The 27399-nt window shown below is 47.0% G+C and overlaps 1 protein-coding gene across 1 annotated transcript in view; it reads right to left on the bottom strand.

Annotated features, from left to right (window-relative positions):
- GRK7 (G protein-coupled receptor kinase 7) overlaps positions 1-27399 on the bottom strand; it is a 56367-nt gene that overhangs the window by 17858 nt on the left and 11110 nt on the right. The window contains exons 2-4 of the mRNA XM_003826524.5: positions 27261-27361; positions 23289-24013; positions 21369-21806 (exon numbers count right to left, since the gene is read on the bottom strand). Coding sequence (XP_003826572.2) covers positions 21369-21806; positions 23289-23900 — 1050 coding nt within the window. The 5' untranslated portion in view covers positions 23901-24013; positions 27261-27361. The remainder of the gene's footprint in view (positions 1-21368; positions 21807-23288; positions 24014-27260; positions 27362-27399) is intronic.

Below are 27399 nucleotides of genomic sequence, written 5' to 3'. Positions count from 1 at the left end.
CATGCCACCATGCCTGGTTAATTTTTTTTTCTTTGGTACAGACGGGGTCTCTCTCTGTTTCCCAGGCTAGTTCTGGGATCCTCCTGCCTTGGCCTCTCAAAGTGCTGGGATTACAGGCATGAGCCACCACAACCAGCCTCTCATAGTATTTCTTTGATCATTTTCTCCCTTCCATTTTGTCTCTTCTCTTTTTTTCAGAAATATTGAACTTATCCTTTATGTTTCTTACCTTTTGCTCCTAATGTCCACTCTTGTCTGTTATTTCTTTTTGAGGGGCACAGGGGGAGACTTCCCCCATTTTTCCCCCAATTCTTCTATTTTTAAAAAAGTATTTTATTATGGGAAACTTCAAATATATACAAAACAGACGTAGAATAATAAACCCAAAGTAGTCTTCACCTGGCTTCAACAATTACCCACACATGGCCAATATTGTCTCATCTATGTCCCTTCCCACTTCTCCTGACTATTCTAGTCATGCATCATTTGTATTTCACTATGAATCTCTAAAAGATAAGGTCACTTAGAAAACACACTAAAACAAAGCACTACAATAACATTATCTCATTTAAAAAATAAGAATAATTATTTAATATTATCTGGACATATTTGTATACCAACTGTCCTATAAACTTTTAAAAGTAAAATTTAAACTTAAATCATACAATCATTTAAACAATCATTAAACTTTTGTTTAAATTTGGATCAAATGTGGTTCATACAATGATTGTCTCTTAAATCTCTTTTATAGGCTCCTCCTCTGTCTTTTTTCCCCACCTAGCAAGTTTTTGTTGAAAAAAAGGGGCCAAACTGTAGTTTCCCACAGTCAGATTTTGCTGACTGCATTCCTGTGGTGTCATTTAACATGTTCCTCTGTTCTTTGCATTTCTTTTTTTTTTTTTTTTTTGAGACGGAGTCTCACTCTGTCGCCCAGGCTGGAGTGCAGTGGCGCAATCTTGGCTCACTGCAAGCTCCGCCTCCCGGGTTCACGCCATTCTCCTGCCTCAGCCTCCCGAGTAGCTGGGACTACAGGCGCCTGCCACCACACCCGGCTAATTTTTTGTATTTTTTAGTAGAGACGGGGTTTCACCATGTTAGCCAGGATGGTCTCGATCTCCTGACCTTGTGATCCACCCGCCTCGGCCTCCCAAAGTGCTGGGATTACAGGTGAGAGCCACTGCACTCAGCCCATGCATTTCTTGTAAACTGATGGCTAGACATAGAGGCTTAATTCTTCTACTTAACTTTTCATTTTTGCCAATATGATTTTATTGATACATAATTAATATACAATAACGTGTACAGTTCTTATTCAGCTCAATGAATTTTAATAATTAAATATGCCCTCATTAATACCACCCAAACAAGATATAAAACATTTCTGTCTGTCCAGAAAGTTCCCTTGTGCCCCTTGCCAGTCAGTCCTCGCCACTTCTCAGGCAAACACTTTTTGATTTCTGTTACTATAGATTAGTTTTGTCTGTCCTTGAATGTTGTATAAATGGTACAGTATAGTATGTATTCTTTCATGTCTGACTTATTGTATTTAACATATCTTTAAGATTTGTCCATGTTTTTCTGCAAATGTATTTACATATTTTTTATTTCCAAATGTCCTTGTTGTTCTCTGAATGTTCCTTGATTTATAGCATTTGTTCTTGTTTCATGGAGGCCTTATCTTCTCTTTAATCTCAAAAGATAATAATTACAAGTTTTAAAAAATAGTCTCTTCTATTCCCTGCATCGTTCCTGTTTTCTACAAGTTCTTTTCCTCTGATTGTTTTGGTTCTGTCTTTCATTTTGAAGAGGTTTTTTGTTTTTTTTTTTTTTTTACAAATGACAATTGATCTTTGTCTAGTCATTCATATTTAAGAGTGAAGCACCAAAAAGCTGACTATAAGCTATGTGGAGTCCAGCTTATCAACTGACAAGAGGGATCAGGTGGGATATCTCCATACCCCACCTGAGAAGTATCAGCCTGCTTGCTCTCATTTGGGGAACTGAGATGGGAAGGAGCTGAGGGTCTCCCTGAATATAGTATTTCACTTCACACAGCTCTCCTTTGGGCCTCATGTTCTTGGGTCCTGCTTCTATCTGGTTCTTTATGACTCTGCTGGGGTGGCAGAGGCATAAAGAGACTATAAACAACATCCAAACGAAGTTAAGTCAGTGGCAGTCAGTAAGTTCTATTCAGCAACATTTATTGCGAGCTTGCTCTGTGTGGCACCCGTCCAATGAGCACATTTCAAAGGTGAGTGACATTAAGGATTAAAGTTACTAATGAGGATACTGGATAAACCTAAGTTGCTCAGTAGAAGGTGTAGGGTGAAAGTGGACAACATACCTTGCCATGAACAAAGGATTGTGAAACACATGCTGAGAGAAAAATTGGAAATAATAATGGAAAACATTATTGAGTGCTTATTCCATGCTAAATATTTTCGTTAGTGCTTTATGTGAATTCCTCATTTGATCTCCATAGTAACCCTATGAGATAGCGTCCATTTTGCAGATTAGGAGACTGAACAATACAGAGGTTAAATCTTGCCTAAGATCACCAACCTAAGAATCACACACAGGCTGCACCTTTTTTTTTTTAGACCGAGCCTCACTCTATCACCCAGGCTGGAGTGCAGTGGCATGATCTTGGCTCACTGCAACCTCCACCTCCCAGGTTCAAGTGATTCTCCTGCCTCAGCCTCCTGAGTAGCTGGGATTACAGGCGCCCACCACCACGCCCGGCTAATTTTGTATTTTTAGTAGAGACAGGGTTTCACCATGTTAGCTAGGCTGGTCTCGAACTCCCGACCTCCTGTGATCCATCCGCCACAGCCTCCCAAAGGGCTGGGATTACAGGCGTGACCCACCATGCCTGCCCTGGCCTGCGCTTTTCACTACTACATTATTCCGCCTCTATAGAAGTAGGTGAAGTGACTTTTTCTTACCCCTCCAAGTTCCCTTCAGGATTTCTTTTCTCCCTTGTAGAGTCCCCTTCTTCCCTCTCCCCATCTGCCCAGTACTAAGTCCTTGATCTTTAGCATTCTTGCTAAAGATGTTTCCCTTCCCCTTATCCCAGTGAATTCTCCATTTTTTTGCCTGTTTCAGGCTGGCTTGGCTGCTCCACACAGCAGAGGGTTCTGGGAGATGGGACCAGACCCTGGGCCATGCTCTGCAACCACCTCCCCAAGGAAATAAGTAAAGAATTGGCCTGCCATCTTTACAGCACTGTAGACCCCCTGGTGTAGTGGAAAGAGCATGAGACAGCGTGCAGGAAGGCCTTAGATTCATTCCAAATAACTTTCAGGACTAAATTCACCTCTTGGTCCTAAAGACAGAAAATGTCAGCCATGGAGCTTTGAAGGGCACCACCTCCTTGAAGAGCGGAGGTATTTCACTGAGGAGAATGGAATTAGAGGCGCACGCCAGACTTTAAGCACCCACATTCCATTGCAGCCTCCAGCTGAAAAAATTAATTGCCTGCCCTTTATGCCATTTGTCTTCTGCATGTGAACTGCCTCCTCAGAGTAGGGTGGGAGGAGAGAACGCGCCAAGCAGCGTGGAGCAGGTCCAACCACGCTGACCTCTTACAGCTGGGTTTAACTCCTGCAGTTACACAGGGCCCTGCGCCTCTGTCTCAGCAGCATCAGAACCATCTCCTTCAGTGCATGTGACCAGAACCGCCATGCCCAGGGCTGTAGGGATTGCCCGAGTATCAGCACCTCTTAGTGGAGGGGTGTGTGGGTGTGTGTGTGTGTATGTGTTTTATCCTTTTCTGGGTTTTACCTTATTTTACTTTGGGTTTTATGGTGCCCTTTCCAGACCCACACAGTCAACACCTGGTCAGGCAAAAACCAAGTATACCCAGCATTGGGCGACATCGAACAACAGACCTCACGGGGTTTAGGACGCCTGGCAGTGCCAGTGCCCCTCCTCCATCCCCTCAGGGGCAGCGGGAAGTCCTTCTAGTACAGTAATCTCAAGCTTAGTCCCATCAGGGCCACCTGTCACCAACAGGTGTCCAGACATTGGGGAAGGTAGACACCTTAAGGTGTGATTAAGATCCCAAGCCCGTCCAGATACCCCCTACATTGTTCTTGCTGTTGGGTGCTGGCCTCTTCCATTGACCCTGTAGCTGTCACTCTGAACCGAACTGGCAGGGCCCAGGCTGGCCCTGGACAGAGTCCCAGTGTGGGTCTGGACAACCAGGAACCAGACTGTGACCTTCGCAGTGCAGAGAACAGGGAGGGGCTTCTGGTGGAGCTGAGAGGGCACAGTTCACCTCTTAACAGTTTTACAAGTCCATGAAAAAGTATGAGTGTGCGCAGGTCCTTCAAGGTCAAGGACACAAGCAACCCTCCACCTCCCATTAAATCTGAAAACTTGGCAACCTCCAATTCCACTATCAAAAGAAACGGCCGTGTCTTCCCTTGGGGTGGCCGGGCCAGGCTGGATTAGCGACGCAGACGGGGAGAAAGGAGCCGGAGAGGAAGCTCCGTGATCCCGGCGCGGCCCAGCAAAAGCACACTGGCACGCCGAGCCAGAAATCGCCCGCGGATGCCTCTTCCCCCAGCTCATCACAAACCAGATCCAGTCGACAGCACAATCCAAACAGAAGAGGGAATCAGAATGTACATCTTTTGTTTGCCGTGGCAGGAGAACTGTTGAGCAGAGGAAAAAAACAAGCTGAGCTTAGCGCTATCAGCTGTTTCCTGGGGCTCTCTCCTTCCTTCCTCCGAGGGGGGCCTGGCCGCTTTGTTCTCGTTCCCAGCTGCTCCTCTGCGCCTTTAAGCAGTGGCCTTTGCAGACCTCGGAGGAATGCGGCCCTGGGACCCCAGGGGACTTAGCTCGAGGCTCCGCCCGCCCCGCGTGCTCGGCCCCAGGCCGCAGAATCAGGAGCGCCGCAGTGTCGCGCGGAGGCCGCTCCTGCCCCTGGCTTTTCAGGGCTCGCTTTCTGCCGCCACTTCCTGGGCGGGGAGGGCGCATCCCATCAGAGGCGGCTTCCTGCTCTCCCTGACACCCCTGGAAGGACACCCATTTCAGAGAGCCCACACAGGGAGCCCAAAAGAGGGGTCGTCACAATAACACTTTTTGCAGGCATAGAGTCTGGGGTGAAATGGCTCCCACACTGGCGTTGGTTTGCTGTAGTTCAGATCCCAGCTCTACCAGTTATAAGCTGGTCACCCACAGCCGCTTACTCAACCCCTCTGAGCCTCAACAGTTCTTGCCTTATGGGACTGTGACGAAGATTAAAACGATAAAACAGATTGGGTGTCGACCCAAAACCTGGCGCACAGCAGGCCTGCTACCACAGTATGTATTAGTGGCTGTTGTTGCCATGCCTGGGTTCTGGTTGTCTCAGGCAGGACAGCTACACAAGACTCCATCAGACTGAAAGGCAGGGCCTGGCACATGGTCAGAGATCAATAGTTCCCATTCTTTCACTTGAGCGTGTTCTTCAGTGGTTTCATGTGCTATGAATCTCTCTGGCAGCAGGCTGAGGCATACTTTCCACGGTGCCTCTAAGATGCTCAGAAGAAAACCACAAATGAAACCCCACACAGCTGTGAGGAAGCAAGACAACTGTGAGTGTCTGCTTGGCTCAACCCAGATGCAAGCTGCTCACCCACTGCCCACTGCTGCAGCCTTGGGGTCCCGCTGGCTCCCTGTGCCTCGCAGAGAACAAAGCACAGCTGCAGAGGTCACCTGAGCAACTACAGTGCCTGTCAGGTGAGGCAGAAACAATTGCCACAGCGGGGATTGTGACTGAAGGTCTGGAGCTTCTTGTACAATCATTTCTTGAGTGCCTACCAAGTGGCTGACCCTCGGCTAGGCATTTATCTACTTTGTTTCTTAATCTTCTCATCAACGCTAAAGGCAGGCAGTATTAAGCAGGCTCAGAGAAGCAGTCTGACTTGCGTAAGGTCATGTGCAGGGCTGTGGCCAACCCATGAGTACATTTGTGCCAATTAGAAGGCACTCCAAATGTCTTGGTGCGTGGAGCAAACCAGCCTCCCATGTGACGTCAGCCCCCACTCTCCCATGCAGGGAGTCAGCCTGCACATCTGTACACAGCAGCCAGAGTAAGTGGCAGAACCAGGATTCAAATGCTCAAGCTCCTTTCTCCTTGACCTGCAGGACTATATTTCATCAGCTGCGCATGATCTAAATGAATGCTCTGAGCTTCTAACATGTGTCTATATTAGATTAGATGACGCGGCAACCATTAGGTCCCTGAACTGTATCATCTCACATGACAGCCCCCTCCTGCCGCATCCTGCAGACCCCCTGGCCCAGCCTCTCCTTACTCCTGTGACTCCATTAGACAATGTGCAAGCCCACAGTTCCCTGAGTCCTCTGCTTCCCTCCCAGCCTTTCTATGCTCATTCTAACTCCTTCTCTTTGATTGTAATTCCAAGGCTATTTTTTTTTTAACATAGAGCAGAGTCTCGCTTTGTTGCCCAGGCTGGTGTCCATCTGCTAGGCTCAAGTAATCCTTGTGCCTTGGCCTCCCAAAATGCTGAGATTACAGGCATTAGCCACCACACCTGGCCCCAAGATTGATTTTGTCACTTCCCTGCTAAAAACCTTTCATCGGTTCCCCAGCACCCTTGCCAATAGGTTCAAACTCCCCTTGTGCAACTCCTCCAGCCCCTAGGGCCTGGTGTCTGCTAAACTCTCTAGTTGTATCGTTAGTCACCCCTCCCACCTCATGACTCCACACTGCAGCCAGCTGCAAAGCCACTCTGTTCTGCGACTGAGCCTCAGGCCTTGTGCTGCGAGGCCTTTATGCCAGGGTTTTCAAGTGTGGCACTGTGGATGTTGTGGGCTGAATATGCTTTGTGTTGGGGGCTGTGCTATTCATTGTAAGATGTTTGGCAGTATCCCTGGCCTCTACCCACTAGATGCTGGTAGCAGTTCCCCAGTCATGACAACCAAAACTGTCTCCAGACATTGCCAAGTATCCCCAGGAAGTTTGGCACAATCACCCGCCATTGAGGACTATTGAGCTCTGCTGATCCCTTTACCTAGCGCATGCTCCTTCCTCTTTACCTGTCTGGCTTCATGTCTTTTAAGTCTTAGCTTGGTTGTCCCTTCCCCTTGGAAGCCCTTCCTGACCCTGTGACTCCAGGTCCTCATGTTGGGCTGGGTGCCCTTCCTATGTACCCAGCTCAGACAACCCTGATCACACCGTATTATCACTGCCCATGTCCTTGTCCATCCCTTTCCTCTCCTGGAACTTCACGAAGGCAGGCATTTGTTTGCCTGGTTCCCTGTTTAGTATTCAGGGTCTTTGTTTGCCTGGTTCCCTGTTTAGTACTCAGGGTCTAAGTCTGTGCTTGTGACACAGCCTTATCTAACAAATCATTCTTGACACCCCATCTCCCTTAACCCCGTATCCAAACCATCACTGAGGCCTATTCACTCTGAAATATTATATCGCCCCAATTCATCCACTGCATTCTGTCTCCACTACTCCCTCTGTGGTCTGAGCCCCATCACCTCTTACCTGGATTACAAAGACCACAAACTACCTGAATCTCCTCCAATCTGTTTCACTTCACCTGGGGTAATCTTTTCAAAACAAAATTTGAAACATGTTGTCTCCTTCATGAAACCCTGCCACAGCTTTTCCAGTGATCAGAGACGATCACCCAAAGTCCTTAACATGGCCCATAATGCCAGGTTCCGTCTGGCCCCTGCCACCTCTCCATCTTCATTTGAACCACATTTCCTCTTACGATGTGCTTTCATTTCCTGGCTTCCTTTTCATTTCCCCTAAAGCAAGAGATACTTGCCCAGACTATTCCCATGGCCTGAAATGCTCTTCCCCACCTGTGGGGGCTACTTGGCTCCAATCCCCTCTTCAGGTTCTTGGCCCCCACCCTCCAGCTGCTGGTGCCAGGCCAGTTTCCAGTGCCCTTGGACAGGGCCTTGTGCTCAGAGGCATACCTTTACTGGGGTTTAATGCTGTTTGTAATCATTTATCTTTGAATTTGTGTCTTTTAAGTGAAGTCCAATAAGCCGATGGAGCCGTACTTGGAGCCTCAGCTCACACAGTCCCCCTCCTGCCACCTGCTTGCCTCCCCGGGATGGGTTCATGGCTGTCTGCTTCCCCACCTCCCACTTCTACCCCCACCCTCACCCAGTGACTATTGCCACTTTCTGCCTGGTAGGGGCCTGGACTCAGGTGCAGGGAGGGCTGGGGTCAGGCACATGCTTCCTCAGGTCCAGTCGTGGGTTGGAGCCCTGGGTGTCTGTGAGGGTCTCTACTCACTCTTTGAGTATCCCAGAGCCTGGGGAAGTATGACATTAAATAGCAAATCCAAACCCCATAGCTGGTTGAAAAATAGAGCATGAAAGGAGGCTTTTTCCTGGTATTTGAAGAAGAGGCCCTATGTTTTTATTTCACAGTGAGCCCCCAAATTTATGTAGCCATGCCTGGCTGGGGCCACTGCTTGCTGATGGCTCACAGCTGCACCCCTCCCTGGGAACTGCCCTCTGCAGCAGGGATGGCATCCCAGGCTTCCGTCCCCTTCCGGCAGCTACTCACAGTCACTGACTGCATCCTTAGGGATACACAAGTCTGGACCCCACCTCAATTTGGGACAACTCAGAAGAGTCATCCCAACTCCAGAGCTCCCTGAAGGATGGCTGAGGTCTTAGTCCCCACCGCCTGCCGCACTAGGGGTGAGGTTCTCTCTGCCCAGTCCTGCCTTCCTCATGGCTGCATCTCAGGAGAGCACTCCTGAGTAGAAGAAACAAACTCAGTTTCTCCCACAATACTCTCAAAACACAAACCAGCCAGCAATCCATTCTGCAGCAGATGCGAGCTGGATGTCCTCTAATTCAAATCCATTATGACACTATCTCCTGGAGACAGTGCCAGGTCCCACAGGGTGAGGGCTCAGTCCCCAAGGCTGCCTCCAGGCTTTGAATGCCAGTGGCAAGTCCAGGCCTTCAAAACTTCTGACCCACCAGCTATAAATTGAGGTCCCCACAAACCTCTCTTTGGGTTCAATTAATTTGCCACGGCAGCTCACAGAATGCAGGGAAACACTTATGTTTTCTGGTTTGTTATAAGGGACATTTTAAATGACACAAATAAGCAGCCAAATGAAGAGTCATACAGGACCAAGTCTGGAAGGGTCCCAAGTTCAGAAGCTTCTGTCCCCATGGAGCTGGGGTGAGCCACACTCCCAGCACGTGGATGTGTTCTTGTTCATCTTCCTGGAAGCCTCCACGTGTTTGGCTATCAGGAAGCTCTCTGAACCCTGCCCTTTTGGGTTTTTATGGAGGCTTCATTACACAGGCATGATTGATAAAATCATTGGCCATTGGGGGATAGGCTGAAAGTCCTAACCTCTAATCCTACCTTGGCTTTCCTGGTGACCAGTCTCCATCCTGCAGCTTCCTAGGGGCTGCCAGCCATCAGTCAACTCATTAATATACAAAAAGATGCTTTTCACTTTGAAGATTCGGAGCTGTATGCCAGAAAATGGGATGAAGACCAAACACATATTTCACAATATCATAGCTCCCCAATATCTTCCATGTGTAAATCTGTCTCAGTCTGTTTCCAGGGAGCCCAATCTGAGACACCACCGGAACCTCTTTGCTGAGTGAATTCCTTTCCTTCTAGTATCATGTAAGTTGAATTTCCCATGTGGTTTACTTTTTGATTTTCACATATTAAGTCAAATCCTCCTTGGAGAGCCCAATGTACCATGTCTTCCCAGCATTTATCATAAGTGATATTTAATACTTATTTGAATGATTATTAAGTTCCCTTTTTTTTTTTTGAGACAAAATCTTGCTCTGTTGCCCAGGTTGGAGTGCAGTGGCATGATCTCCACTCACTGCAGCCTCCGTCTCTTGGGTTCAAGCGATTCTCCTGCCTCAGCCTCCCAAGTAGCTGGGACTACAGGCATGTGTTACAATGCCCAGCTAATTTTTTGTATTTTTAGTAGAGACAGGGTTTCACCAGGTTGGCCAGGCTGGTCTCGAACTCCTGACCTCAAGTGATCTGTCCACCTCGGCCTCCCAAAGTGCTGGGATTACAGGCATGAGCCACCACGCCCAGTCTGAATGTTTATTAAGTTCTATCTTCCCCACTAGACTGTAAGCTTCATGAAGGCAGGAATCATGTCCATTTTCTGCTCTTCCTTCTATCCCTCAATTTTTTTTTTTTTTTAGATGGAGTCTCGCTCTGTCTCCCAGGCTGGAGTGCAATGGCATGATTTCGGCTCACTACAACCTCCGCCTCCCGGGTTCAAGCGATTCTCCTATCTCAGCTTCCCAAGTAGCTGGGATTATAGGCGCCCGCCACCACACCCAGCTAATTTTTGTATTTTTAGTAGATACAGGTTTTCACCATGTTGGCCAGGCTGGTCTGAAACTCCTGACCTCAAGTGATCTGCCCACCTTGGCCTCCCAAAGTGCTGGGATTACAGGCATGAGCCACGGCACCTGGCTATCCCTCATATTTAGAACAGTCCTGGCATGTGGGAAACACTTGATACATGTTAAGTTGAATAAACAAGTGAGTGAGTGAGTGAATGAATAAAGGCATGCCTTTTGGATGAAGGAATGTTAAAAGTAATTACAGACTGTAATGAATATTTTTGAATGCCCTTGGTAGTGGTAAATAATTTAAGAATAGATTTCAAATTTCTGTAGGGGTCAAAAGTTAGTAGGAATTAAATTTGGTCAATGCTGGTGGTAATCCTTTTGGTCAGGCCAAAGTGTGACCATGACTTCATGCCTCATGTGACCAGAATGCCTCTCCTGTATGTCTTTCTTAAGCTAGATCTCAGAAGTGAGCACTTAAAGAAAAAAAACTGGGGGGCATGGTCATGATGGTTGTGACATATGGAGGCATTAACTCCCAAGAAAACATGTTCAGAGGTCTTTTAAAAATCACCTTTCCAGTATGTCTGTAGCATTGTATTTGGTACAATAGATGCTTCGAAATAAATATAATACCAAACCTCTGTCTCCCATTATCCCTCTGAATGTGAGGAGTTGGTCAGAGACTTCAAGGCAGGACCAGGTATCTAAACATGTAACAAGCTTCTGGGTCACTATTCTAACCTCATTCCCATTCCTAACAAAATAGCAAATTTTAAAGACTCATATTGCATAATACCTGAAGGTCACTGCTCACCAAATAGAATTCTGAATTTAAAAAGTACAAGCATGATCCTCACTCCCCAATATTCCTATTATATTTACTTGGAAACTTTTACAATGAAGCAAACTAGTTTCACTGTGTGCATGTAGATGTCAACTGAGCACAGGCAGAAGTGCTTATCACATTTATTAAAAGTGCATGTTGACCGGGTGCGGTGGCTCACGCCTGTAATCCCAGCACTTTGAAAGGCCGAGGTGGGCAGATCACCTGAGGTCAGGAGTTCCAGACCAGCCTGGCCAACATGGTGAAACCCCGACTCTACTAAAAATACACAAATTAGCCGAGTGTGGTGGTGGGTGCCTATAATGACAGCTACTCAGGAGGCTGAGGCATGAGAATTGCTTGAACCCCGGAGGCAGAGGTCGCAGTGAGCCAAGATTGTGCCATTGCACTCCAGCCTGGGCAACAGAGCAAGACTCCATCTAAAAAAAAAAAAAAAAGTGCATGTAGACAGTGGCTGGAACATGTTTAATTGTGCTGCACCTATGGGTAAGAAGCTGGCTCTGAAATATTAATGGCCATCATTCCCTGTGTAGGTGGGGCTGATCCTTTTCTGAAGTCTTCCTTTCTTAGAGGTTCAGCTAGGCTTGTGGTTGGTGTCCATATCAGACCAGACTGGGAAGATATGCTAATGTCATCACATGCACTTATTCTGTCTGAGTCTTACTAAGTGAAAAGCCTTTTATAGCATTAAAAACCATAATGCTGGCTGGGTGCGGTGGCTCAGGCCTGTAATCCCAGCACTTTGGGAGGCCGAGGCATGCAGATCATGTCAGGAGATCAAGACCACCCTGGTTAACTCGGTGAAACCCCGTCTCTACTAGAAGTACAAAAAATTAGCTGGGCGTGGTAGCATGCGCTTGTAATCCCAGCTACACGGCAGGCTGAGGCGGGAGAATCACTTGAACCTGGGAGACGGAGGTTGCAGTGAGCTGAGATCGTGCCACTGCACTCCTGCCTGGGCTACAGAGCGAGACTCTGTCTCAAACAAACAAACAAAAAAAAATAAGGCTATATGTTGCCATGTGCATGAACTCAATAAGGTGGAGTCAAAACTGTGAGCGCTTTTAAATCTGATGTGCCTGGAATCATATCACATACTAGTACTGTGACTTTGGGTCTCAATTTCAATACCTGTACAATGGAGCTCAGAACAGTACCTAACTCAGAATCTTTTTGTAAAGGGTCCCAAGAGGCTCAGCTCATATGTAGAAAAGAGTTACCTACTTGGAACTCTTAGGTCTCATCATCCCGTGATTAAGGGGTCAGAAAGGTTCTAAACTTTTCAAACCATTGAGGTAACAGCAGTTATTAGGGGCCTCCACTGTTTTGTGTTTTGTTTTGTTTTGTTTTTTTGCCCATTTGGCGTCCAGTCCCCATCTTTTGCATTGTGATTTTCCTGTGGGGAACACATTCTTCTGCTCTCGATCCATGAGATTTACGTGGGACAGACCTTCCTCTGGCTCCTGGGACAGGCAGTGATCTAGTCTCGGCCAATGGGCTTGGTTGTGGTTGGACATGTGACCTGAGTTGTCCAGTGAGCGCCCTCTCTGGGAACTGTGAAGGAACTATTCATAAAGAAAATGTTTTCCCTCTGTGGGAGTGGTTCAGTTGGTAGGAAGTGTATGCGGCGACTGGTGGCCCCCCGGGCAGGGAGTACCTGCCTGAGAGTGAGGGCAACACAGAGAAGAGCGAAGCTGGGAAACAGAGACAGAGACTCCCAGGGACACTGCTCAGACACCTGGATCAGGCCAGGGCTTCCTAGTTATGTAAACCGTTAATTTCATTTTTCTGAAGTAACATAGTTCTGTCCCATAATAACTCTGATTGATAGTCCAGTAAATCACAGTAACCTACTCTATCTGTTCATCTTTTGAGTTTAAAACTTCTTTCCTCCTAGGCCAGGTGCAGTGGCTCACACCTGCAATCCCAGTACTTTAGGAGGCTGAGGCAAGTTGATCACATGAGGCCAGGAGTTCAAGACTAGCTTGGCCAACATGGTGAAATCCCATCTCTACTAAAAATACAAAAATTAGCCAGGCATGGTGGCGCTTGAACCTCAGCCAGGCGTAGTAGTGCTTGAACCTGAGAGGTAGAGGTTTCAGTGAGCTGAGATCACGCCACTGCACTCCAGGCTGGGCGTCAGAATGAGACTTTGTTTCAAACCAGCAAACTTCTTTCCTCCAGATAATTCAAAGACTATCTCATAGACTCAAAAGTGGTAGCAATTGCAGAGACGTCTTAAGGCCCACTTGAGAGGGCACACATGGTGAATGAGTGATGAAGCTGGGACAAGAACTCAGGTTTCAGCCTCCCAGGCCAATGCTCTTCAGCCCCGGCCTCTCCTTGCGTGTCTGCCTCAGTCTCTCAAACCTGGGCAGACCTGCTCCTTTCCATCCTTGAAGCACCTCCCGGAGTCACTACCCAGCTACCAGCTGCCAGGAGACCCCACGGGGCAGAAGTCACCGTGTTCTAGGAGCTGTTCTCTGTCCCCTAGCCCTCCACTGAGGACAGCCCCATTTTAAGAGAAGCATGTAAAGGTCTGGATCTTGATGGAGCCCAGGTAAGAGGCCAGGGGGCTGAGCTCTGTTTAGAGCCCAGGACCCAGCCTCAGGCCCGCATTACCTCATATGTGGATTATTACAGTAGCTCTTGGCGGGTTCCTGTTTCTCCCCAGCTCTAGTCTCTTTCTCTTTCATCTTAGATAGTGTCAGAATCATCTTCCTAAGGAATCACTCTGGTCATGGCACTTTCTTGTTCAAAAACCTTCAATGGCTCCCTACTGCCTGTAGAACAACATCCAAAGTACTTTACCCAGTGTCCTTCAGTGGCGAGAAAGGGCCTGTGCCCCCCCAGGGAGGCACAGCTCATACCCAGGGAACAGTTACCCACTTGGAAGACTCATGTCCAAAGTTCTAAATTCAATTACAGCCTCCAGTTCTATTAAAATAGGCAGTAGGTATTATTTGTTTTTGTTCTCGTTTTTTGTTTGTTTGTTTGTTTAGAGACAAGGTCTTGCTCTGTCACTCAGGCTGGAGTGCAGTGGTGTGATCACGGCTACCTGCAGCCTCAAACTCCCAGGCTCAAGCAATCCTCCTGCCTCAGCCTCCTGAGTAGCTGGGATTACAGGTGCATACCATCATGCCCAGGTAATTTTTTTTTTTTTTTTAAGAGACAAAGTCTTGCTATGTTGCCTAGACTGGTCTCAAACTCCTGGCCTCAAGGGATTCTCCCACCTTGGCTTCCCAAAGTGTTGGGATTACAGGCGTGAGTCACAGCACCTGACTGGTGGTAGGTATTCTGATTCCTGTGAGAAAGGAAAATATTATCCCTCTAACAGTGTCCAGCACCTTGATATCTTCTCTATTAATTTTCTTTTTTTTTTGAGGCAGAGTCTCACTTTGTTGCCCAGGCTGGAGTGCAGTGGCGCAATCTTGGCTCACTGCAACCTTCTGCCTCCCAGGTTCAAGCAATTCTCCTGCCTCAGCCACTTGAGTAGCTGGGATTACAGGTGCCTGCCATCATATCTGGCTAATTTTTGTATTTTTAGTAGAGATGAGGTTTCACCATGTTGGCCAGGCTGGTCTCAAGCTCCTGACCTCAGGTGATCCACCCACCTCAGCCTCCCAAACTGCTGGGATTATAGGCATCAGCCATAGCACCCAGCCCTTCTCCACTAATTTTGATGCTACCCTACAATATTTCTCTGGCTACCTTCCTTTATTAACTATTTGTATGAGTTTTCTACTGATGTGTAACAAATTACCACAAATTTAGTAACTTAAAACAGTTCATTTATTAGCTTGCAGTTCCGTAGGTCAGAAGTTCTGGCACAGCATGACAGGGCTCTTTGGTCAGGGACTCACAAGGCTAATCAAATGGAGATGTTGGTCAGGCTACATTCTGATCTGGAGCCCAAGGTCCTCTTCCAAGTGTATGTGGTGATGGCAGAATTCAGTTCACTCTGGCTGTAGAAAGGAGGCCCCTGTTTCCTTGCTGGCTGTCAGGGAGAGGCAGCTCTGAGTGCCTGGAGTCCACCTACACACCTTGCTCCTCCATCTTCAAAGCCAGCAGGGTGCACAGAGGCCCTCTGTGCTTTACATTTCTGACTTCTGCTGTCTCTAGCCTCTATACCCATATTGAAAGGATAGGTGTGATGAGGTCAGGCCCACCTGGATAATTTCTCTTTTGATGAATTCAAAGTCAACTAACTAGTAACTTTTTTTTTTTTTCTGAGAGTCTTACTCTGTCGCCCTGGCTGGAGTGCAGTGGCGTGATCTTGGCTCACTGCAACCTCTGCCTCCTGGGTTCAAGCGATTCTCCTGCCTCAGCCTCTCAAGTAGCTGGGACTACAGGCACGTGCCACCACGCCCAGCTAATTTTTTTGTATTTTTAGTAGAGACCAGGTTTCACTGTGTTAGCCAGCATGGTCTTGATCTCCTGACATCATGATCTGCCTGCCTCAGCCTCCCAAAGTGCTGGGATTACAGGCGTGAGCCACAGCGCCCTGCCACTAGTAACTGTAATTAAAACTCTGAAGTCCCTTTTGCCCTGTAACATAACACAACCATGGCAGTGATATCTCATCACACTGACGGGTCTTGTCTACACTCAAGGAGAGGGGATTATACAAGGGCAAGCAAGGGTCATTGATGGGGGGCCATCTTAGAATTTTGTCTACCATACCATTGTCACAATCATTCTTTAGTTCCAATGTCTGTAAAAGTAATGAATCTGAATTTGATTTCCTAATCCTCATCAATATTTTTTTCCTGGGGCCTGGTGTGGCAGATGCTGTCAGCTCACCCAACACCTAATCTCATTCCTCCTCTCCTTTAACATCCCCCAAAACAGAGGCTGGAAAATGAAATACTCTATTTTTCAGCCTCCTTTGCTGCTAGAAGTGAACATATGACATGGTCCTGGCTAATGGGCTATAAGCAGGTATCTGTGGATGTTGTTCTTTTCTCCTCTTTTTTCTTCTCCTGGAATGCAGACTCAATATTTGGAGTTGCAACAGCCACTTGTGACAAGGAGGAAAAGGCCAAGAGATTTTTTTTTTTTTTTTGAGACAGGGTATTGTTCTGTCACCCAGGCTGGAGTGCAGTGGCATGATCATAGCTCACTGAAGCCTTGAACTCCTGAGCTCATGCAATCCTCCCACCTCAGCCTCCCAAGTAGCTGGGACCACAGCCATGCATCACCACACCTGGCTAAGTTTAAAACAATTTTTTTTTTTTTTTTGAGACAGACTCTCTCTTTCATCCAGGCTGGAGTGCAGTGGTATGATCTTGGCTCACTGCAACCTCCACCTCCCGGGTTCAAATGATTCTCCCACATCAGCCTCCCAAGTAGCTGGGATTACAGGCACCCACCACCATGCCTGGCTAATTTTTGTATTTTTAGTAGAGACAGGGTTTCAACATGTTGGCCAGGCTGGTCTCGAACTCCTGACCTCAGGGGATCCACCTGCCTTGGCCTCCCAAAGTGTGGGATTACAGGCGTAAGCCACCACGGCCAGCCTAAAACAAAACAAAAAAAAATTTTTTAAGAGATGGGGTTCTCACTATTGACTGGTCTTGTCCTCCTGGGCCCAAAGTGCTGGGATTACAGGCCTGAGCCACCACACCCAGCTCAAGCCAGGAGATTTTTAACAGAGGTCTTGTCCGTGAAATTGCTGAATAGCCAAATCTATACCAAAATCTGGTATTCTGTTATATTTAGCAGAAAGAAATCCCAACTTATACAAGACTAAATAACTCTCTGAATGAGAAAAAGCTAGCCAAATTTCCAAAGCCATGATGCCTTAACTTTTCTGGAAGAACTGCTCAGACTCAATGCAGAGTTCAACCTCCATCATCAGGGTGATTTTTCCTTGTTATCTCTTCTGTCTTAACTTGTTTTCTGTTGCTTATGACAGAGCATCTAAGACTGAGTATTTTATAAGGAAAGTATTTTATAAGGAAAGGAAGGTTGAGGGAAATGTCTGGTGAGAGGATGAGAGCCTTATTGCTGGTGGGAACTCTCTGAGGAGTACTGAGATGGCTCAGGGCATCGTGTGGGGCTGAGTGTGCTGATATGCTAGCTCAGGTCTTTCTTTCTCTTCTTATAAAGCTACCATTTCCACTCCTGTGATAACCCATTAATCCATTCATCTATTCACAGCGGCAGAGCCCTCATGGTCCACTCACCTCTTAAAGGCCCCACCTCTCCAACACTGCCACATTGGAGATTAAGTTTCCAACACATCAAATTTTGAGGACTCATTCAAACCACAGAATTAATGTTCACAGTAATTCTCTAACACAGTATCTTGACATCACAACTGAACGTTAGTGGTTACAGAAGCCCTGTAACTATGATCTGTCTTTTTTTTCTGTGAAATGTTGTGAATATAATGACCTTATAATCTACTTGTGAGCCCAATTATATGTGTGGGAGCTGCAATGAATAGGAAACTAAGGGGGTTTACTTAGCTGTGTAGAAGGGTAAACAGTGAAGAAAGGAGGCCTTCCTTTCTCTTCTCTTTGTTTTTTATGGCTTTCAATCTTGCTCTCCATCTCTCTCCCCTCACCCTTCCTGATGGTCCCCTGGGCTTCCGTGGCAGGCCCGGAAACTGGGGCATAAAACTTCTTGGATGAGGCAAGTGGCCTAAACCCTGAAGTGTGGTCTCACGGGACGGAGACGGACGCAGAGGTAAAAGGGCCAAAGGTCTGTAGGCAGTGAGCCTCTCTACTAAGTACGTTCCTGGTAGCGGACAGCACTGGGGAGGAACAGAAACCTTCCTGCACGTTCCAGATGAGCCAGAGAGCTGCACCCAGGAGCCAAGGAAGGAGCTGTCCTTCCAAATGGCCATGGCCCATGAACAGAGCCTGAGGAGACTGAGAAGGGAGACTGGAGTGAGCCAAAGCTCTATGTGTCCCCTAAGCCTCCAGCAAGGTCGAGATATAGCAACAATTAGTGTGATACATGTCCATGGGCGACTCAGAAGGAACGCTCCTGCTCAGCACAATGGACAATACAAATACCAAACTGTGAAGTGCTGCACTTCAGTTTTCTCCAGCCTAGGCGGACATGGATCCACGATTCACAGCGTTCCTGTGTTCATAGGAATGTCCCAAGGAGGCAAACACTCTGTCACCTCCCTGGCCTGCTCCTCCTTCCCACCCACAGAGGAGACGGTGTTACTTCAGCTCCTCCCCACATTCTCTGCCATCATCTACTGTCTTTCCTTCCCACAGGATCAACACCTACTCTGCTGGCTTTTGCCTCAGCATCTAAACCCGCTCTGCCCTCCCCATCTCAAAACTCCATTTCCCCACTGTATCCCCTTCTAGGGACCAGTCTCCCCCTTCCAGAGTCTCATTCCCTACTTCTAGATCAATCCAACCTCCAGAGTCTGAATTGAGACCTCACCATTCCCTTACACTGATTTCCTAATTGCCAAATCCCACAGGCGACGTTACCTCTTTGCAGCACTTGACACTTTGACCACACTTTCCTCCCTGAAATCCTCTTCTTTGGCTCCTGTGGCAGAGGCTGCTAGTTACCTGCTCAATATCCAGCTGTTCTTCATCCTTACTAACTAGAACCCGCTCCTTCACCCCTGCCTCAAGTTTTACATCTACAACGTGGGCACACACGGCCTGGACATGAGCCGGGTGATCTTCTCCTCAGCCCAGATATAATTCAGTAATTATAATCGCTTAATTATAATTCCCTTTTTAACCAAAGAATTTTCAAGAATGTCATTTGTCAGCTTCCTCTGTAGCTAGGGGGTGGCCAGATCACAGTCTTAGCCAGTGACATCTAAGTGAAAGCTGTTGGATGGAGCTTCAGGGAAAGCTCCTAAAGGGGGCCACACTCAACTGCTGCATGCATGCCTATTTACTCCTGACCCTTCCTCCTTTCTCCTACCTGGAACATGGCCCTGATGGCTGGGGCTACAGCAGCCATCTTGCAGCACATGGAAAGGCTAGAATTATAAAGATGCAGATCCCGTTATTCTGCAGCTGCTGAACTAATGCTGGCAGGTGCTTATTTCCACACCCTGTTACATAAGAAAAATAAACCTCTGTCTTGTTTAATCTATTGTTATTTGGGTTTTCTAGGATATGCCCCTGAAACCCATCTCTAACTGATACAGCTCCTATGACTATATCACTCTTGCCTTTCCTCCTACTTCTTTTTTTTTTTTTTTTTTTTTTTTGAGATGGAGTCTTGCTTTGTAGCCCAGGCTAGAGTGCTGTGGTGTGATCTCAGCTCACTGCAAGCTCCGCCTCCTGGGTTGACGTCATTCTCCTGCCTCAGCCTCCCAAGTAGCTTCCTACTTCTTAAACCTCTTCAGGGCTCCTTTTCTTCTATACCTCCTACATGTTGGTGTTTTTCAGCTTCTGTTCCTGGTCTTCTTCCCCTACTCTTTCCCAGTGACTCAGCAGTGCCCTCTGCTTCCCAAACCATGATGACTTCAAATCCCCACGTCTATCCCAGGTCTTCCTCCACAGCACTAGGCCTATAGATCTAAATGCTTAGTGAACATCTCTGCCTGTCCCTTCTACAGGAACCTCATAGACAGCATAATCACAATTAAACTTGCCAGCTTGCCTACAAATCTGCTCTTCCTTCTGGCCACTGGAGCTAGAGACCCTCACTTTCCCCTCACCCCCATACCCAGCTGGTCCTGAAGTCCCATCAGATCTCTTTCCAAAAGCTCCAATTTGCTCCCACTTCTTCAATCCCACTGTCCTGTACAGACCCCCATTATCTCTTGCCTGGGCCACTCACTACCTTAGCCTCCTAACTGATGTCCCCACCTACCATCTAACTTCCAAATTGTTGCTGCATTGGTCTTTTTAAGACAGAAATCTAATCATGTCATTTCCCTTCTTAAAACCCTTCAAGAGCCCCTCTTCCCCTACAAGAAGGCATTCCAGCACCTGTGAAAGCCCAGCCCTTCAGTCTTGTCAACATCCCTTCCATTACAGCCACATAAAATCACCACAGCAGTTTCCCAAACTTGCCATGATTTTTCTCATTTCCTTTGGGCCCTGTAGGCTGAAAACTGTACAAAAATGAGGTTTTAAGTAACCATTTAAGAGCCAGGTTTGAGCCCTTGTCTTGCTGTGGAATCTCCCACCTTTATGCACAGAGACTCAGAGGTAAAGATGTTAGAATTCCAGAGATTTTCCATTGTTCACCTAACATAATCGCTTAATTATAATTCTCTTTTTAACCAAAGAATTTTAAGCAAGTCACTTTGAACCAAACTGATTAAAATAAACATCAGTTGCCTTTGTTTTCTTCTATATATTTTCATTTAAAATATCATCTTCATCCAATGCAAAACATTCGCCCATTCCACACTAAACAGGAAAGGAGATATTTTACTTTTAATGTTCTAGGTGTGAGAGGATCATTCTTTTTCCTTCTTTTTTTTTTTTTTTTTTTTTTTTGAGACAGAGTCTCGCTCTGTCGAGAAGGCTGGAGTGCAGTGGCATGATCTCGGCTCACTGCAACTTCCGCCTCCCGGGTTCAAGCGATTCTCCTGCCTCAACCTCCCGAGTAGCTGGGATTACAGGCGCCTGTCACCATGCCTGGCTAATTTTTGTATTTTTACTAGAGATGGGGTTTCACCATATTGGCCAGGCTGGTCTCAAACTCCTGACCTCAGCAGATCCACCCGCCTCGGCCTCCCCAAAGTGCTGGGATTACAGGCATGAGCCATCACACCCAGCCGGATCATTCTTTTTCTTATCTGATTAAAGTTTACCTCCTAGGATCATGGAATTTTAGGGTCCAGCCCCTTCATTTTCCAGAAAAGGAACCCAAGGCTCTATTGGCTCAGGAACACAGCACCATAGAGGTGGTTATTGACACACCCAGACCATGACTATGGATTCAGCTTTTTCCATCTCATCATGAAAGCACAGGCCATCCCCAACTCACAAAGGAGGCTCCCCCATCCCCTGTGAGAGGAGAGCAAAGTAGCCCTCAAATAGCCAATGAAGCTAATCCTCTTACACCACTCATCTTAAGGCAAGATGACAACGTAAGCGCTTTAGGAAAAAAACCCAAAAGAATTAAGTCCAAGGCTCTATTTGCCCTGGGATTAGAAAAGCCCTCTCCCCTCCTTTCCAACTCTGTGCCCCGCACTTGGGGCAGGTGGAGAGTCACTCACCCTCTGGGTGATGGGCTTGCCACCCTTCATCTCCACGGCCAGCCCCAGGTCAGATAACCTGCAGTTGCCGAGGTCATCCAGAAGCACATTCTCAGGCTTCATGTCCCGGTAGACGATGCCGAGTTCATGGAGGTGCAGCATCCCACAGGCTATCTGGGCCGAGTAAAAGATCACCCGGCTCATGTCCAGGCCACGCGTGCCCATGTTGTAGATGTGGAACTTGAGGTCTCCCCCATTCATCAGGCTCATGACAAGGCAGAGATGGGTCTTGCTCTCAAAGGCATAGGCCAGAGAGACAATGAAAGGGCTGCTGACCTTCTCCAAGATTTCCTTTTCCAAGAGAGCCATCTTCTCGCCACCTTTCTTCTTCAGCCGCTTCTTGTCCAGTTTCTTACAGGCATACATCTTCCCAGTGTTTTTCACCTGGACGGCACATACCTTAAAGGAGAAAGAAAAGAAGAGAAAGAGGTAGAAGTAGATGGTACTGCAGAGAGGTGGAGATGATAAAGGAGGAGGTGGGTGGAAAGATGTTAGGCATTGGAGAAAGGAGAAGCTGTAAATAAGACGTGTTCTCAAGAAAAAGTGGGGACTACAGTGAGATACTCCTTCACCTCACTAGGCAGGCCTTCATAAAAAAATACAGGAAAATATCAAGTGTTGGCAAGGATGTGGAGAAATCGAAAACTTTAAGCATTGCTGGTGGGAATAAAAAATGTGGAAAGTTTGGTGGCTCCTTAAAAAGTTAAACATAGTATCACCATATGACCTAGCAATTCCACTCCTGGGCATAAATCCAAGAGAAATGAAAACAAGTATTCAAACAAATACTTGTGCATGAATAGCAGTACCAGACACAATAGCCAAAAGGTGAAAACAACCCAAGTGTCCATCAACAGATGAATGGCTACATGAAATGTAGTATATCCATACAATGGAATATTATACAGCCATAAAAAGGAATGGAGTATTGACACATGCTACAGTGTGAATGAACCCCAAAAACATTCTAATGAGTGAAAGAAGCCAGACACAAAAGGTCACATATTGTGTGAAACATCCAGAATAGGCAAATCCCTAGACACAGAAAGCGGACTAGTGGTTGTCAGGGCTGGAGGAGGAGAGGGATGGGGAGGCACTATTAATGGGCACAGGGGTGATGAGAGTGTCTTGGATCCAGATTGAGGTGTTGCTTACCCAACATTGCATTTGTGCAAAGTGCCACTGCATTGTACATTTTAAAACGGTTAATGGTTAGTTTTATATCAAGCAAATTTTACCTGAAATATTTTTTATTACTTAAAAACAGAAAGCTGGGCATAACAGTGGTAGAAAACAGGTTCTCAACCTTACTTCAAGATAAGTGTTTTCTTTCTTTCTTTTCTTTCTTTCTTTTTTTTTTTTTTTTTTGAGTCTCGCTCTGTCACCCAGGCTGGAGTGCAGTGGCATGATCTTGGCTCACTGCAACCTCCACCTCCCGGGCTCAAGTGATTCTCCTGCTTCAGCCTCCCGAGTAGCTGGGATTACAGGCATGTCACCACACCCAGCTAGTTAGAGTATTTTCTTAAATATCCATTTTTCTTGAAGTGCCTTCATTATCACAATTTAGGGGAAACGGAGATCTTCTGTCACACATTGCTGTCATTCTCTGAAGTGTCCGTGCATCTCAGCACGTTCCTAATGGAGACCCATGACAGAGTCTTGGCCAAGTATAAATTTTGCTTGTCTCTCTCATGCCATTTGTGTTTTATTTCACACCATGGCACACACAAAGAAGGGGGCTGGGGAGACGGGGCTAGAAATCCTCCACATATGGTGCTGAAATTAGTTCTAAGTAACTGAGATTTAAAAAAAGAAAGGCAACATTACCCCCTTTCATGCTCTATGCTTCACCTTCTAGCCTGGCTACTGGGAGACACTTACCTCCCCAAAACCACCTTTCCCCAGCACTCTGAACTCAGTGAAGTACTTGTCTGACACTGGTTGCATCTCAAAGAGTTTCCACTGCAGAAACTTGTCGTAGAAGGCGCTGGTCACGAAATCCTTAAAGGGCTGCTCTTGCAAGAAAGCCATGGCCTCAGCCTTGGCCAGCGTCACTGCGGCCACTCGCTCTTCCTCAGTGGTGGCTGCTTGACACTTGGTGGCCACGGCCTGGCTGAGGAAGGGTTGCGGGTTCCCCGGGGCAGGGGCACTCGCACAAGTGGCCACCAGCCCCTGCAGCACGCTGTCTTTGGTGGGTCCCTCCTCGGCCAGCTCCCAGTTCTGCACGTCCTCTAGGAAGGTTGCCGCCTTGCGGAACGTGGGCACTGTGGCTAGGAAGTCACGGAAGAGGCGGTGACCGATGGGCTGCTGCTCACACAGGCTGTGGAAGTTCAGGGACAGCTTCTGGCGGAGCTCCGCGCAGCCCTGCAGCCCGGGCAGGGCCAGGCTACGCCGCCGCCGCTGCAGCTCTTTGCTGTCGCAGTCCGAGGGCTTCCGGGCCTGCAGGTAGGCGGTGTTGGCGATCAGGTTGTCCAGGGCCCCCATGTCCACCATGGCTGAGCACGGGGCGCACTCCCAGGGAAAGCACAAGAGGGCTGGAGGGCTGCTGGCTGCTTTCCCTTCCCGGGTGAGACAACGTCCAGGGGATTTACAGTGAGTCCTGTGGCCTGTGGGTGGGACCCGTGGAGGGTGTGAAAGAGGTTTCTCTTGTAAGAAGCTTTGACTGGCTATGTATAGCCCGCCAGGAACTGCACACGACAGGTCATGCTCCCACCTGCCAAGGCAAAAGCTGCTGGGACACCTGCCGGGGCCACCTCCCCCACTGGTCCCTTCATCTTAGGGTCTTTCTCCACATAGCCCTGTACCCTGAATATCTAGCTAGAACTGTGTTCCCAGGAAGTGATCATACCGTTGTCATCTAATTTGTTGCTGATGCAGTAGTTTAATCTGTTTCTAATTTTACTTGTTTCCTACCAGGCTCAAGCTATGTAAACTCCTAGGAATAGCAGGTCAGGCAGAGGAACTGTGAGAAGTCAGAACAGTTTCCTCCCAGGTTCTAGCAGCCTGACACGAAGAGCAGGTTACAGAGGGGATGTTGTGAGCTTTGAGTCCCGAGATGTGTTCCCAGAGGCCCTAAGGACTCCAGTGTTGGCCAGGGCAGATGCACCCTGAATAGCTTGCAGAAATCCTGCAGCTGTCTTAGCTCTGAGGAGTCTGTGACCTGGAATACCTTGGGTTAAAAGAGGGGCCATCTCCACCCAAAACATACCATGAAGCAGTATAAGCAGAAAAAGCCATATTCCTGAAATGAAGGGACTTGGCCTGGAGTGTCTGGGCTCTGAATGAGACAAGAATTTTCCATGATCCCAAAGACAGAAAGCACGCCACTCACGGCATGCGGTCGCGACTGTTCCAAGGGCACAATGTAACGAGCAGACTCTGAATGCCAAGGAGCCTTCGCGTGGAGCCAAGAGCAGTGAAGTTTCAGACGCGGCCCCTCAACATCTTTGCCCATGCGCCCCACCAAGCGAGGAAGCTTCCTTCCGCGGAGGACGCTCGGAGCTGTCACAGACCTCGGCCTCATCAAGACAGAAATTGATCTAGACAGAGATCAGGCTAAGAACTTCTGATCCAAAAATAACAACCTGTGTGCCACAGGGAAAGGATACTCAGGCTTTTTCTTCACAAAGCAAAGCTAAGGCAGCTTAAAAACAAAGTCATTCAGTATTATGCCAAAGTGTTTACAAGCAAAAAAAAGAGAGAGGGAGAAGGAGGGGAAAAAAAGCTGGTCAGTCTTTTTCCAAACAAACAACTGCTAGCATACACTTTGTGAAAACATAGTCATGATCGCCTTGCTCTGCCTGTCAGAGCCTCCGACTGTTCCCCTAGAGCAGATACACACTTGGCCTCATGCTACCAGGAATTATGTAATGAACTCGTGGGTGCCCTTTGGCTTTGCACCGCTGCGCTGGAAACGATCACCTCTGCCGTGGAGATGGGCGATCTGCACCGGTGCCCGCTGCTCTGAACCATGCTGTCTGCTTTGAAACCAACATGGGAAATGTTGGATACTTTTCTGTTCTTTATATGTTACCCCGGTCCACATTGTTCAGTAGTGAGAAATTGGTCTGAGAATTTCTTCGGAGGAGCAAATGCCTTTTCCCGTGGTTCTTAGGAATGTAGTGGCAGCCTAGCAAGGTAGAACCTTGAGAAAACGGTAGCGTTGATATCACAGATATATATATATATATATATATTTTAATTTTTTTTATTTTTTTTAATTTTTATTTTTTTATTTTTTTTAATTTTTATTTTTTGAGACGGAGTCTCGCTCTATCACCCAGGCTGGAGTGCAGTGGTGTGATCTCGGCTCACTGCAAACTCCGCCTCCTGGGTTCACGCCATTCTCCTGCCTCAGCCTCCCGAGTAGCTGGGACTACAGGTGCCTGCCACCATGCCCGGCTAATTTTTTGTATTTTGTTTAGTAGAGATGGAGTTTCACTGTGATAGCCAGGATGGTCTCGATCTCCTGACCTCATGATCCGCCCGTCTCAGCCTCCCAAAGTGCTGGGATTACAGGTGTGAGCCACCGTGCCCGGCTGATATCACAGAGATATTTAAGCTTATCACTGGGGAAAAAAAATGCTTTCACTGGTAAACATGTATGCTATGAACTGCTTGATTCCACTCATGCTAATACTTTCTTTTATCCCTAAGTAATCACTTAACTCAATACTGCCCAGTAGAAAATATGAAGCCACATATGTAATTAAAAATTTTCTAGCAACTACATTAATATGATAAAAAAAACAGGCGAAATTAACTTTAATAGTTATATTTTAGTTAGCTCAGTATATCCAAAATATTATCATTTCAACATGTAATTGATGTAAAAGTTGCCAATGGGATATTTTACATTCTTTTTTGTGTATGTGTCCTGAGTTCGCAGAATCTGGTTTGTACATTACACTTACAACACATTTCAATTCAAACCAGGCAAATTTCAAATGCTAAGTAGCCACATGTTCTACTTAGTATTTGAAATAAGTAGCCACATGTGGCTACTTATTGGAGAGCACAGACTTACCTTTATTTATGTAACTTTGTCATTCTTAAAAAGAGGGAGTTTTTCTTATCATCTGTTTTCTAATCAATAAAAATAGATCTGAATAAATAACTCACTTTCTTTTCTTTTTTTTTTTTTTAGACAGGGTCTCACTCTGTCACTCTGTCGTCGCCCAGGCTAGGGTGTGGTGGCGTGATCTTAGCTCACTGCAACCTCTGCCTCCTGGGCTCAAGCGAGTCTCCCAAGTAGCTGAGACTACAGGCACCTGCCACCAGGCCCGGCTAATCTTCATATTTTTAGTAGACATGGGGTTTCACCATGTTGCCCAGGCTGGTTCTGAACTCCTGACCTCAAGTGATCCGCCCTCCTTGGCCTCCCAAAGTGCTAAATTACAGGCGTGAGCCACTGTGCCTGGTTCACTTTCTTATTAATTAAAAATAATCTGGCTGGGTGCAGTGGCTCCTGCCCGTAATCCCAGCACTGTGGGAGGCTGAGGCAGGTGGATCACTGGAAGCCAGGAGTTTGAGATCAGCCTGGCAACATGGCGAAACCCCGTCTCTGCTAAAAACACAAAAATAAGCTGGGCATGGTGGCAGACTCCTGTAGCCCCAGCTACTTGAGAGGCTGAGGCAGGAGAATCGCCTGAACCCAGGAGGCGGAAGCTGCAGTGAACCGAGATCGACAGAGTGAGACTCTGTCTCAAAACATATAATGATAATAATAATAATAATAATAATAATAATAATCATCTGACTGGTGACAACAAGTTTAAATAATATTTGACACAAAATATAGAAGTTATAAAATGATAATATGGTACCTACCATTATTTTTAAAGTTTTGCTCACCTGACAATACAGTGAAAAATCAGTCTGAGAATTTCTTTGGAGGAGCAAATGCCTTTTCCCGTGGTTCTTAGGAATGTGGTGGCAGCCTAGCAGGGTAGAACCTTGAGAAAATGGTAGCATTGATATCACAGAGATATTT

Source organism: Pan paniscus, chromosome 2 (assembly GCF_029289425.2).
Source record: "Pan paniscus chromosome 2, NHGRI_mPanPan1-v2.0_pri, whole genome shotgun sequence".
NCBI classification, from domain to species: domain Eukaryota; kingdom Metazoa; phylum Chordata; class Mammalia; order Primates; family Hominidae; genus Pan; species Pan paniscus.
The sequence above is the reverse complement of the archived record's forward strand: the minus strand, read 5'-3'. Positions and strand labels throughout refer to the sequence as shown.